The sequence below is a fragment of the Barbatula barbatula genome, assembly GCF_947034865.1.
Source record: "Barbatula barbatula genome assembly, chromosome: 14".
NCBI lineage: Eukaryota > Metazoa > Chordata > Actinopteri > Cypriniformes > Nemacheilidae > Barbatula > Barbatula barbatula.
Genome location: NC_136777.1, coordinates 4,775,574 through 4,789,555, shown reverse-complemented (window position 1 = coordinate 4,789,555; position 13,982 = coordinate 4,775,574). Strand labels below are relative to the sequence as shown.

The 13,982-nt window shown below is 39.4% G+C and overlaps 1 protein-coding gene across 1 annotated transcript; it reads right to left on the bottom strand.

The window, feature by feature from the left end:
- Positions 1-253: 253 nt before the first annotated feature.
- syt16 (synaptotagmin XVI) lies at positions 254-13,902 on the bottom strand. The gene is made up of 7 exons (XM_079473173.1): positions 13,671-13,902; positions 9,516-9,692; positions 5,408-5,620; positions 3,811-4,121; positions 3,107-3,544; positions 2,231-2,414; positions 254-1,630 (listed from the first exon to the last, which is right to left on the bottom strand). Exons 1-7 carry the CDS (start codon positions 13,681-13,683, stop codon positions 1,317-1,319), a joined length of 1,650 nt encoding a protein of 549 aa, XP_079329299.1. The 5' UTR covers positions 13,684-13,902; the 3' UTR covers positions 254-1,316.
- Positions 13,903-13,982: the final 80 nt, after the last annotated feature.

Here is a 13,982-nt window from a genome sequence, read left to right as displayed (position 1 = left end):
GAAAAACACACACACACACACACACACACACACACACACACACACACTCTTGTGGCAAACAGTTTCAGACACGCCGTCAGTCTGATCCAAGCCGCCCGATCACCAGATGAGCGATCATACGGTGGTGGATTACAGTCGATTGTATTTTTCTTTGGCAGAATGTCATCTACATTATCGTCGTCTATTTTCACAGGTTTGAATCACTGTTACACAAATACATTACTATTCTGAAAAATAAAAACAATACAGCATGGGCAGTAACAGTAGCGTCTTAGATATATCTTTAATGTCCGACAAAAATATACGCTTTTATCTTCAAAACCACTGTACTTGAAAGCATGCAGAACAGGCACTATTGATTCGAGAACGCACAGACAGATCATCATGCATCTGTAATGTTCCAGAGCTCTCCATGCTAATCTCTAATATCACTGGATATAAATAAAACTCCCTATGGGTTTGACAGGCACTTAAAATGCATTACGTCATTACAGACATGCAATACAAAACAGTTTGGTCACAAGTGGACAGAAAAAGAATTTAGACTTGCAGATTCTTGGATATATGTGGTGTAGAGACAATGAATGTAGGTTAAGGTTAGTGACATTTTAGGCAATAAATTGTCATTATTTATATACTGAAAGCATGAATGATGACCACCTGTGGGCTCTTTTCTTTCCAGCATTAAAAATGTGTCATGACATAAGTAAAGTGATCCAGAGAGCAAAGCCATTTATTTTACTCCCTGGCTGTAAATTGCAGCACGTTTTGAAGATGTAATAATGTTTTATTGCGATCAGTTAAATAATATAAATGAAAGTGCATAAGTTCAGCAAACAGCTCTCTGCTCATAAAACGTTTGGTCTCTCAAAACCTCTATACCACCCTTGGCGTGGGTCTTATCTTGAGGCTTAAAAACATCTTAGGAAAGGCATTTAATTATTTCAAATCCAACCTCCATTCTTGAAATCGCTAAGCGACAATTACCGATGCTAATGTGTTTTGATTGGTTGCTGCCAGGGGTTGGAGCAAGTTGTTTCTATATTACATTGTGAGGTCATTTCCTAGATACCAGATAAGGGACTGTATCAAGTTCTCCTAAGGAAAGGCGTGTGTTCTTTGTGTTTTTACGTGCTCGCAATATGGCATGCCTCATCTTTGTAACCAGTCTCTGTTAAAAATGCTTGTTGGTTGATCTCCCGGGTATACTTGGCCTCATTTTATATTGTCTTTCTCCTTCCCAGAGGAATATCCTCCCGGTCCAACACGGTAAATTATATTTCCATCAAATGGAATCTTCAAGTTCTCTCTCTTCTCTAAGCCTCAAGTAGGGTGTGCCAGCGGCAGACCTGCTGGTTTCTGCTTTCCTTCATGTCCTGCCAGTGAAGAAGTTCTTCCTCTCCACTACTGTTCTGGCCCAGAGCCACCCAGCCAATCATCTCCTTGCGTTTCATGTTCTTTCGATTGTATATGGACACCATTAACGTGACGTCAGAGAGCTGGAAGAGAGCCACCTGGAAGACGAACGTCTCCTTGAAGACGGGATTTGGCTGACTGCGACGGATGGATGTCTTACAGCGGGATATCTCTTGTCCCATAGAGTTCAACAGCGTGAGCTTACCAAATGTATCTAAGATGAAGAGAGAAAAAAGAATTTGTTAGGAAGGGAACTGAGAGTAAGCATATGCACATCTGTAAGTCGCTTTGGATAATAGCACCCACCATACATGTGACAACAAAACATTTCCTTACATCCTTTACAAACTTAATCGCTTCACACCGCTTGTTTCTATTGATCTCTCTGTGTGTGTCTGTGGATGTCTCCAGGGGTGACTCATCAGGATGACGTGAGCCGAATGTGAAAGAGAATCTGGTGCTCTTCGATTGATTAAGTGCCCTGTAAACTCATTCACTGACAGAATCGTTGTGACACGTGACTCTATGACAGATTATCACTCCTGGGGACTGCACGATATGCCGATGCCTGACTCTCAACGGCCCCTGTAATGTGCGAGAAAGACACACTCAAAGTGTCTTTTTAATGAGCGTCCCCGCGTGTATGAATGTGAGTTTTAGTGTAGAAGGGATTTATCGCGGTACATTTGCTGTGTATCAATATCAGAGAGCTTTACAAAAGGGTTATTTGCTCAAGAGTCATTCCCGGTGGCTTAGAGATGGCTCCAAGTGTGCTTTTAAAAACGATGTTCGGTAGGTGTGTAAATGTGTTTACCTGGAGGTCTGTTGACCGCAAAGTTACGGAAGTGGCTGCCTTTAATGATCTCAACAGACAGCCGTCCTGTGGTGGCGTTATATGATAAACCCAACAGCAGCTCGGGATTTCCACCGTGGGAGACGGACTGAGTTGAGGAAGCACTTTCGCTCGGTGTACTGAAAGACATATCGGAGTCTAGTGTCTGCAGAAGAGAGAGGGGGTTTATTTTAATGTTTTCATTTCAATGTGATCTTATTGGTATTAAAACCACAAAAATAATGAAACCACACAAAACTATTTTCCGTTTTTCCGGAATTTACTATTTATAGGTACGTGTGTAAGTAAAATGATATTCTTTTTCATTCTTTGAACTAGTGACAACATTCCTCCAAAATTCTAGATGATATTGTTACTTTTATATTATATAGACAGTTTCAGCTTCAACAAAATAAACAAACGTTATGTGCCCCAAACTTAACTTCCCGTAGACCTACGTAAAGAATAACTGTTGAGTAGTTAATTCAATACAATTAATATACAATCAAATATTAATATAAATGAATTTAAATATAAATTAAATCTAAAATAAATTGTTATATTGTAACCAAATGCTGACGGGAACAGGCGTGTGCGTCCGTTGAAGCCGTTTATATTGAAATTATATTCATATGATATTTTATAAATAATATATACTATTTCATATATACATATATACAGTATATATGACGGTTTGTTAAGTATCACATTTGGCCACAATAATTGTATAATGAAAATCTGACATTGTGACAGCCCTTACTGATGCTTTAAGATTGAATTCATTTTCATGACTTTTCTTTGATTTGGAGTCAAAACTTAAATACATTAGAAACTGGAAATTCCACACAACATACGCACCTTGAGATTACTGCGAGGTTCCAGCACCAGTGTGATCTCAAGCTGATCTGTATGTTTCAGTCTGCTCAGCTGGTACAAGGCCTCTCCCATCATCCTATCTCTGTTCATCTTCCCCAGCGCATACAGACGGAACCTGAGCATCGAAGAACCCAATTCCCCTGGTTCTAGATGCGAGAATCGGAAAGTCTCCTCGAACATTGGCGTCGACCCTTTCTGTACGGCTGTCTTGTGACGCTGACGTTTCCCTGGTAACAGAACCACACGCACCTGCCAGGAATCCATGCCACTCCGTGTCTTGTCCGGAATACCTTGGGCTGTTACCACAGTGACCAGGAGCCTGTGGGTGTCAGCCCGGTAGTCGAGGGCAATGATGAGGTCACCGCATTTGGAGATGTGGTGAGGGGAAGAGCTCAGAGGGTGGGATGGAGATTGCTCATGCTGTCGGAAAGCATGTTGGTAAGGAAGAATAAGTATGTTTACTCTCATTTATTTACAATATATACAAATATAAAGGTGTAGATGCTGAAATGCATTTAAATTGTAGAATAAAATAATACATTGCAAATATTGTAATTTCCTCATTGTTGGTTACATAACCAATGCTCTTTATCCATGTGAGTCCATAACTGTTGGAATTGGACATTTGAACACACCTAAAAGAAAATAGAAACGTCAACAATGATTTTAAGCCACACACCACACACCTCAGGGCTCCATGAAGAATCTGTAGCCTCAGTATTGTCAAAACCATAGTTGTCTATCGCCACGCTCCTATGTGGTGTTTGCCGCCCCACGCTGCCCACCCGACTGCCCTCATCTCTGGGTAAGGCCTCAAGACCATCCGCTGTGTCCTGGGAGCCAACAGAAATCTGCTCAGCCATTAAAGAGAGAGGGTCTGTTGGGGTTCGGCGTTCAGGTAAAGGGCTCTGAGATAGGGGGTCTATCGGCTCCGACCCAACACGCCGTCTGGATGAGAGAGGATCTTGAAACCCTTGAACACTGATTCTCTCCGTTTCTACACAAAGGGGGAAAATAAAGTGTTCAGAATCATCCTGAAGTTACATTCGTGAATTCACAACTCTGCCATACACATACACATACAGGTACAGTAAGCCCCACACTTTCCATGTCAAACACGCACAGAAAACGTTTAACGATTTTATTGACACTCCGACATACGTCATAATTGTAGAACAAGGGCTCTTTGACCGTTCAGACTTCACTGGGCTGACATTCGACGGATGATAATGATAGTAATTTAAAGCTTTGAATGCTTGTTCTACAGTACATGACTGTGCATTTCACTAAATGAAATCTCATTCAGGGAACAAACTGTTCTACTCCACAGCGGCAGCCAATTAACTGCAGACAGGTCCGGTCGCTCTCTTTCCATGGCAACCGGAAATACGCTTTCCACGGCAACTGACGCTGCGAGTCACATTCCGGGAAATTTTGCTTAATACGGGAAGAATTCAATGGATACGCGCAATCAAATCTAAACGTTATAGTTGAAATGGTACGGCAAACATCACACGGTACAGCTTACAGTAAATCAGAGATGTTGACTGAGCATTGGGAAGATTAGAAGTGATGTGACAGGCAGCAGCGTTTACTAATATGTATTAAACACATCTGCATTATACATTCAAATATTGCTCAAAAATTAAGTGTGTTACATTTATTCACCCCTGAATTGTTCCAAATCTGTACATTTCTTTTGCGAACAGAACAGAACAAAGAAATTTATAAAGCAATATTTTCCTGCTATGGTAGTCAATGGTGGCCAAGAACGGTTTGGTTACAAGCATTCCTCCAAATATCTTTCTCTATGTTCATCAGAACAAAAAAATTTATACAGATTTGGAATAACTTGAGGGTGAATGATGACAGAATGTTCATTTTTGGGTGAACTGTTCCTTTAAGACCCCTTAAACCACTTGAATATTGCCCTGATTTGGATCTGAATTTAGTCTTGCTCTAGACCTTGGCCTACGGTCTTTTAGAAAAGACCACAGTCAATTACTTATGTTTTTATTTTTAATGCACTTTGGTCAACCGTTGACTAAAATCTCAGTAGTTCCACAGAACTAAAGCAGATTTGAAACCATGAGACTGAGAAAACGGCCTAAATGTAAATCGCAATTTACCTCAAGTCAGGGATGTCTTCAAAGGATGGTTTAATATTTAGTGTGCTGGACTAACATGTGGCTTTCATCCATATCAAGCATTCAGAAGTATGCATGTTCATATATAAATAATGAAGTGCAGGAACACTCTACGTGTATATATGTGTGTGTGTACCTTCGCAGTCAGACGGCTCTGTGCTTCCTTCCTCCTGGTCAGACAGCAGGCGTTTAAATTTGAGCAGTTGCCCCGGTGCATCCTGGGTGTTGAGTTCCACGACTCCAGAGCGGAAACTTTGTGAGCGAGAGACGGAGATTTCAAACTGCTTTGCTAGTTCTTCCTCGCTCTCCGACAAGCTGGAAATCTCACCGTCGTCGCCGTAACTATTCACTGCACACACGCGAATCACAGATCAATAGATTTACATTTAGTCATTTAGCAGACGCTTTTATCCAAAGCGACTTACAAAGAGTTTGTCATACAAAAAGCAATAGTACAATAGGTGCTAATACAAAGTTACTAGTTTCAACAAAAGCTGGACCACTACCTGTTGAGAAAAGAGGGTTAGTGTACGTTTTTTTTCATATGTCTGTCAAGTATTCGCCGAAGAGGTGAATAGATGACAAAGTTTAAGTGATAGTTCACTCAAAAAGGAAAACGCTGTCCTCATTTACTTACCCACTTGTAATTTCAAACCTGTATGACTTTCTTTCTTTTGCAGAACACAAAAGCAGATTATTTAACGAACGTTGGTAACCGCACAACGGCGGTACCAATTCATTGGATTTGTGTCCACGCAATAATGGAAAATGGGTACCGCCATTGATCGGTTACAAATGTTCTTTGAAACATTTTCTTTTATGTTTTGCATAAGTAAGAAAGTTACACACGCTTGAAATGACAAGAGCGTGAATAAATCATGACAGCATTAAATTTTTTGTATGAACGATCCCTTTAAGCACAAATCAAATTACACAAATGTGTTTTAAGTACTTTCTAGGTGGTTGCTAACTAGTCAACCTTAAGGGCTGCGTTTCCCAAAGGCAGCGTAACCTTAAGTTGCTCTAAAAACCATTGTCTTCAATGGAGATGCGATCAATGCAGGCTTACAATGCTTTTGGGAAACGCAGCCCAGGTCTCTTATATATTCTTCCATTGATATTCACCAGATCTAAGCCTATGTGATTTTGTTCAAATTTGAGAAAATCGTAAATCCAATTCCTTAGAGAAGCCTTTACATTTCTTTCAGTACTGGTTCATTCAACAAACTGCATCAATTAAGATGACATTCATGTGTGTGGCAAAAACTAAAATGATAAAATGTACCTTCAAGGTTATTATTAATAATAATAATAATAATAAAGTAATAAGTATTAGTAATGCTTGCCCAAAGCAATTGCCATTAAAAAAAGAGCACTGAATGTGAAGAAAACTAAGCAAGATACACAGAGCACAAAACCTTTGCTATTTTCGCATACTTCACCAGTGCAGGATGAATAAAGACTGTGCGTCCGAAATTGCATACTGTGACACTCACGTGACCCATGTGCTCTTTGACCTATGACGTATTAACAATATGTGAGCGTTGATAAAAACATAATTTAGTCACAAGAAATGTATTTATGTACATTTACGTATATTAAAAAACTGATGTTTTCCACTATATTTATTTGGCTCAACTCCTGTGGCATCATGGAAAAGAGAAGTGTCCATCCGATCCACACTCACGAATCTTCGCGGCAGTAGTAGACCAATCCGGGTATTTCTCACCTACTGTTTTTTGCATATTGAGGTTTCGACAATACTATTCATAACTATTCATAAAGCAGAGAGAGAGAAAGAAGGTTGTGTGTAGATGACTCAGACACTGTGGTACTTTTTAAGGGAATGGAGTGTGTGTAGATGGGGACGTTTGTCAGATTCTACCATGTGTACTTAATCATCGTAAAGTAGCCGATTAGACTTTAAATGTTTTCCGTTCCCATTATAGCTCCGCTTCCATTCATTTCGCTTAATGTTCACCACATCATTCACTCACACACATCAAATCAGCCCAAGTGGCCATGAAGGAAGCAGCATAGGAGGTTGCCATGGTTACCTGCTCCTCAGACTGAAGTGTTTTCTTCAGTGTAAACGCAGAGCGCGTGCCAATTGGCATAAATGAAACCAATGCAGGGTACTTTGAAGGGACAGCATTTTAAAATTTTATTTTAAATGTATTCAATTTTTCGCATTCTACATTTAAGGCGGCAGTTTTATGAATCCTTTTTTGTATCATTAATCAATAATCATTTTTAATGAAATCAATAATAACAATTTGATGTTTAAATCTGTTAACCTTGTCTGTTTTGACTGTGGAATGTGAAACCTTTGTGGGCAGTAGGACAAAGATAATCACTTCTTTTCTGAACACAAAGACTGCCATTCTTTCTTCGTCTTTTTCAGGTTGTATGACATAACCATGGCAACAACTTACCAGCTGCAATACCTATTGACTGATAAGTGACGAATACGCTCCCATAATTTTTAAGTCTGTTTCTGGCTTAGACAAGTTTCCATTCAAGCCTTTTAGAAAAGTTTTTTCAAATGTATAAAAATGTACAAAGATATTCCATTCACTAAAGTCATTTAATTTCATTTCAGAACTTGAAACATCCCACCTTCTAAAGCTCAATATCAGAGAGGGGTGTGTTTGACCTGTGTGTGTCGTGTGTAAATTTAATCACTCTGTTGTTTGTTTAAGAAGGGTGGGTGTTTTCAGTTTACAGACTATAATACATTTAACAGCACACACACATGTAAGTATGCCCACAAACATAAAATGAAAATAAAAATGTAAACATTAAGATACCAGTTGTCCTCCATACAAAAAACTAAAACTTATATACTGACCACAAGAATAAAACCACAAATGATGTCTAAACTAAATTAATCCAGCAGTCCAAAACACATAACAACACTCTTCCAACATAAAGGAAACAGACCAAAGAAAATCACAGATGAGATCTCTTTAATATCTTTCCCAAACAATGAAATGGACATCAAATGCAAATGGAAGTCTTCCGAGTCTCTGATATTTTATCTGAGGAAAAGCTAGAAATCTCTCAAATGGTCTCATTAAGAGTTTCAGAAGAGATATCAACAATGTCAAAAACTAAACCACGATTCGCCACGTCTACAATCAAAAGTCAAAATGATTTAAGATTTCAATATGAACTCAAACATTTCTCATCACATTTACTACAATCTATATTCATACAACACCTCTATACTCTTAAGTTTTCTTTTCATTTCTCCTAATCCACTTTAATACTTAAATGAAACACAACTCCATCAAATCTCCTGCGCAATCTCTTATAGAGCAACCTCTGAGCAAAATAATATTCCCCTGGGAGACTGACAACTGAAATGAATGCTGACATCAATCTTACCAGAATTAGAGCATCGTGAAGCCAAACTCCTCCTGCTCTCCACCTCATCTAGTTCCTCTCTGATGGGTGTGAGACGTTCAGCTGAGTGTCTGGAATCAAACGTGCCACCCAAACCAAGCAATGCCAGCTGAGCTTGAAGTGTCTCTTGCTTCTCCTGGGAATCCATGCTGGAAACATCCACTTCATACCTATTAACATCACTCATGTTCTGCCCCGAATCTACACCGGAGTCTACCTCTAAACAATCCCCTTCTACCGAGACCCCAGGATCAGGGGAGTGGGATACCTTAGAATCAACAGCTTCATTTTGACCGATGCTGCGGAAGCTATTGGAGATGGTGTCGGAAACCTGGGCGAACCACGCAGAGAATGCTGGGATACCCGACTTAGGAACATCCGCCATTCTGTCAGGTTTTAAAAGGTTTCAGAAAATCCCTTGATAGTCCACTTGAAGCTCCTGCAGGAAAATTAACCTTCGGTCAAGCCCGTTCAACAGCATTTGAATGTAGCCTGGGATTGTAGCACATTCAGAACCTCACGTAGGACGGATGGACGGACCTACTGAATGTTTGCTAAGGGAGCCTCTTTTGAAATACCACTGCAGAACACTTCCTCCAACATACGCTGTGTAATGTGTACTGTGTGTGTGCGTCTGTGTTTGTGTGTTGTACAAACTCTGTGTGGTTTCACCGAAAGGTACAGGGTTGACTCGTGTGAGTCAGTATGTGTCACACGTGTTTGCCAAAAATTTATAGAAAAAGGTACAACCCACAGAACACATAGAGATGAGCTCTTACATAATCTGCATTAACACAACAAAGTAAAGCTGTCAGCACAATATTACACTCACTCACCCAGTCCCTGGTGTATCCCAGCCCGATCTCTTCGTTTACGGCGACTGTATTGCTCCAGGCAGGGCAATCCTCCCACACGGGCGAAACAGAGTTTCTTATTGATGAAGAGAAAGAGTATGGCCAGCAAAATGACAAAGATGCCCACTGCTGACAGAAAGCCAACCGCCTCAGGAGTGACTGCGAGGGAAAACACACAGATACACTGTTCAGAACACACAAAACAAAACACACAACTTTAGTACGCTAATTTAATAATAATAATATGTTAATGATCTGGTGTTTGCGTTTTGTCACAGTATACATGTATATTTTAAAGGAGCAGTCTGGACATTTTAGCGGCATCTAGTGGTGAGGTTGCGAATTGCAATCAAGGGGTCACTCCACCCCTCCATTTCGAAGCACTTCGGCAACTGAAAGAGGACAAACGTGTCGTCACGTTTTTGTTTCTTTGCTGGAGGAGATAATGTATTGACGAAACAAGCTCTGTAGAGCAGTTTGTCCATTCAGGGCAACTGTAGAAACAACATGATGAATATCATGAAAGGTCTTTATACACCTTTGAAGACATAGGTATGTATATTATATTGCATTTCTGTCAATAGATCCTCCAGAAAAATGACAAACAGCACCTTTACAGCTAAGTCTGTAATTAATCCAATCGTCGCTGTATCAGGGAAACTTAAAATAGCCATTTTCATATTCGTCTATAGGTTTTTCAAATATGTAACCAATAAGATGCTTTAAAAAGAGCTATTCAACGTTGACTAAAATTCACACTAAAAATATTGTGTTTTTTCCCATTTCCTAAAAGATTTGAAAGATTTACAAGATACAATGTTTCCCCCAAACAGCGAATTTTTTTTTCACAAGTTTGCATGTCAAGGCTTAATTTACACTTCACATAATTCTTGATACATTACTGGTTCCCTGCACTGTTCTGTCTTGAAAAGCCTTCTCTTGAGAGCACATAATGTGTCTGCTGTATTATGCACATCATTCTTCAAAGATGCTTTGAAGTGAACACTTCAGGTGTAAAATGAACCATTAATGTGCATAAGAGTATTTCTCTAGCCTAACAGGGCAGACTCCTCAGAATTCGAGAGTGTTTACATGCACATGTTTCAATAAAAGGAGACTACTGCACACAGCGGCTTATTCTCTGTCACCTTTCATACAGACACACTTGAAGATGCAGAGAAAATCCTCACTCACACAGAAGTGTACAGTACAAAAGTGAGAACTATGGTCATAACAACGAGCATACTGGAAAGAGATTTACGGGAGGTGACATGCACATGTGGATGTAGTCCCTATTCAAAACCAGCTGACCCTGATTTTGGCACTCTTCTGCATGTGTATGCGAGAACACGATGACCCTGTGAGCACAGAAACACACACACTCGTTCACATGGACCTCTGTGCTGCATGAGCCAGATGGTTTCCTTGGAAACAGTCTGTAAGGACTGATTTGATTATGGCTTCGAAAATATAAACACGCAAGTTCACGTTGCCATGGATTTGCTGTTCTTTGCACTCTTAAAAAAAGGGTGCTTCGAAAGGTTTAAGAACCTGTCTGTTTCACAAAAGGTTCTTTGTGGCGAAAAAAGACTCTTTAGATTGTAAAAAGTAAGAAAAAGATAGTTCTTTAAAGAACCTTTAGCTGGATGGTTCTTTGTGGAACCAAAAAGGCTTTATTGCATCACTGTGAAGAACCATTTAAGCACCTTTACTTTTAAGAGTGTAGTATGAATTCATCTCTAAAGTGATAAAAATGACATTTTAACCAACAGTATAGTTAATACAATTGTATATGTCATCACGAATCATATGAGTCGGGTGTGTGTCTTGACCTCCGCCGAACCCCTGAGACTTACTCACCGAACCCCTGGGGTTCGATCGAACCCAGGTTAAGAACCACTGCTATAGATTGACACAATATCAGGGTTGGAAATGGGTGGGGGAAGGAGTTCCAGTTCAAAATAAGAGGATTTCCATCTTTACCCACAAAATTTGCCTCCAAAAACTATGCAAAATTCTTAAATAAACATAGTTGGATTTGATGCATCTATGGTTAACAACAAAAATATGTATCCCTACTAGGGTCCCAACCCTGAATCTCGGCCATTTCTATCACTGCATATTTTTAACTACAAGTCTACAAGTTCTTAAGTTTGCGATCAGACGTTTTATGCCTCCATCTACTGGTCACTTACATGAACTGCAATCTGCTATGTAACGTGCAAGGGACCACCAGACTGTACAATTATCCAGCCTAAATTCAACAAAGTTTTGTTTAAATTAGATACGTTATTAATGTTCATTGTCAATTTTAAATGCATTGCCTATAATAAGATGTTACAACAATAATAACATTGCGATGATAACAAATGTGTTGTTCTCATACAAAGAAATTTCAGGGTTATCAAATCTCTGTTTTATCAAATCTCTCAAGCTTTTTACACATTCCCTCTCTCTTTTTGTATTTCACATTCTCTGTCATTAGCAAATTAGTTTCAGGATGTCCTGGCTCCAAATTTCTAAAGAAACTTCCTCTTGGGCTCTTCCTGACTGGGCTGCTCCCAAAAACAAACTGATAAAAGTTTGCACTAGATTTTACACTAGACATTAAGTCTATGTGCAATTATTGTCAATATTTCCTCAATTTTTTTATAATAAATAGAAAACATGCCTCTCTCCTTCCACAAAGACGGGGCAGCTGACAACCAAGGCTTCACGAAAAGTATAAAATAAAACTAATAACAAAATATCAAGAAACAGGCATGACCAGACTTAAATATATTAAGCATAAACTTCTGACAAAACTCTTATCTTTTCAAAGATTATTTAACCTTCCCTTCATAATTCATATAGAGATGAGGTTTAAAAATCACTGTAAATTAATTTATCGTGGATTTTTTTAGTATGTGCTCAGTTAAAAGTGTAGTGCTTTACTCTCTCCACCTAGAGACACACACATACTACTTGAGATCACAAATCACCCTCTTGTTCTCACAGGTGCTCTAATAAAAACAGGTGGGTCACACTATATATAGAGGAAGGCTGGGCAGAACTCTCACACACACACTTACACACACACACACACACACACACACACACACACACACACACACACACAGACCAACACATTCCTTCTGGTCTGCAATGCTAAATAAAAGTGCATCATCAAAATTTTTATAATACTTTGCATTTTAAATAACTAACTAAATACCGAATATATACTGTAAATATATGCTAGCTTTAAAATCAAGCAAATCCACTATCCTGCTCATGTCATGCACATTCTTGCCCATCTTAAGAAGTTGAGACCTTCCTGTTTTATTATAGGCCTATATAGCCTATAAAAGTTCTCTGCACCCAATAGTGAGCTTAAAGCAAATGTTTGGTTTCTGCAAGGACTAGTTAGGTCTGCTAAAACCAACTGACACTGTCTCTTCAACTATATGGAGGCAAATACCTCATAAAAAACGGATAGTACAGATGTAGAAGTGGAGACACCAGGAGCACAACCTGACTTTAGCTTGAAATGTACAGCACTGGAGTAGTGCCCTACATACATTTCCATTTCCATTAAAACCCAAAGGTTTAAGTTTTAAGGTAAACTTTGGCAAAAACGGTTAGAACAGACTGAGAAATTAGGAAACAGTAGGCCTTTCCATTACAACTAGAATTATTGTGGAATTTGTAAATACATTTTTATTTGAAATCACAAATCATTAAAATATTTTTTATTTAAATATCCACTCATATATTTGTTATTATTTGTAGAAACACAATGGTAACCAGCAGGAGACGAAATGAGAAGGCGCATAAATCGTGGATGCGCACGTCACAACACGCATGTGTAACATAACATATAACTATACATTTTCTTTCTTTCAAGTTCACAACTGTCCAGTCTGAACCGTCATCTCCCATAATCCTGTGGTGGAGAAATTAACCGTGAATACAATCACAAGAACGACGGTGTTAAATAGGATGCGGGTATTGCATCTCTCAATCCTGCCGCAAACCGTCAAACGATCTTACATTCGTAATCTTATACTGCACATAACGATATCTGATCAGACATACAAGCATTTCCAATCGGTATGGATTACGATTTACTGTATCATTTAAACATCACACGATACTTACTATCAGCAGCCATGGTCGCGTCGCACTGAACCCGTGGCGTGAATCACACCCTATCGATTAATGTCCATCAATATCATCATACGTGTGAAGCACCGGGGAATGAAAGATGTCCGACTGCAGGTATCAGCCCTTCTCCTACTTACAAAATTACTGGTGACTGCGGAAAAGCCCACCGGGACCCTCTGACGAGCACACATACGAGCACGCCAGTGTCTGTGAACGGGGACGCGCTGCGCGGTCAGAACATTTCTCCAGCGCGTACACGGCCCTCTGCACCAGATTGACCTATAGAGCTCTTAATGATAACCAGAC

Excerpts from the sequence above, each read along its gene's own strand:
- syt16 (XM_079473173.1), bottom strand. Across the intron at positions 4,122-5,407 it reads AGAGCCGTCTGACTGCGAAG|AAACGGAGAGAATCAGTGTT; the intron begins GTACACACACAC and ends CCCTTTGTGTAG. Across the intron at positions 3,545-3,810 it reads ATTCTTCATGGAGCCCTGAG|CATGAGCAATCTCCATCCCA; the intron begins GTGTGTGGTGTG and ends GCTTTCCGACAG.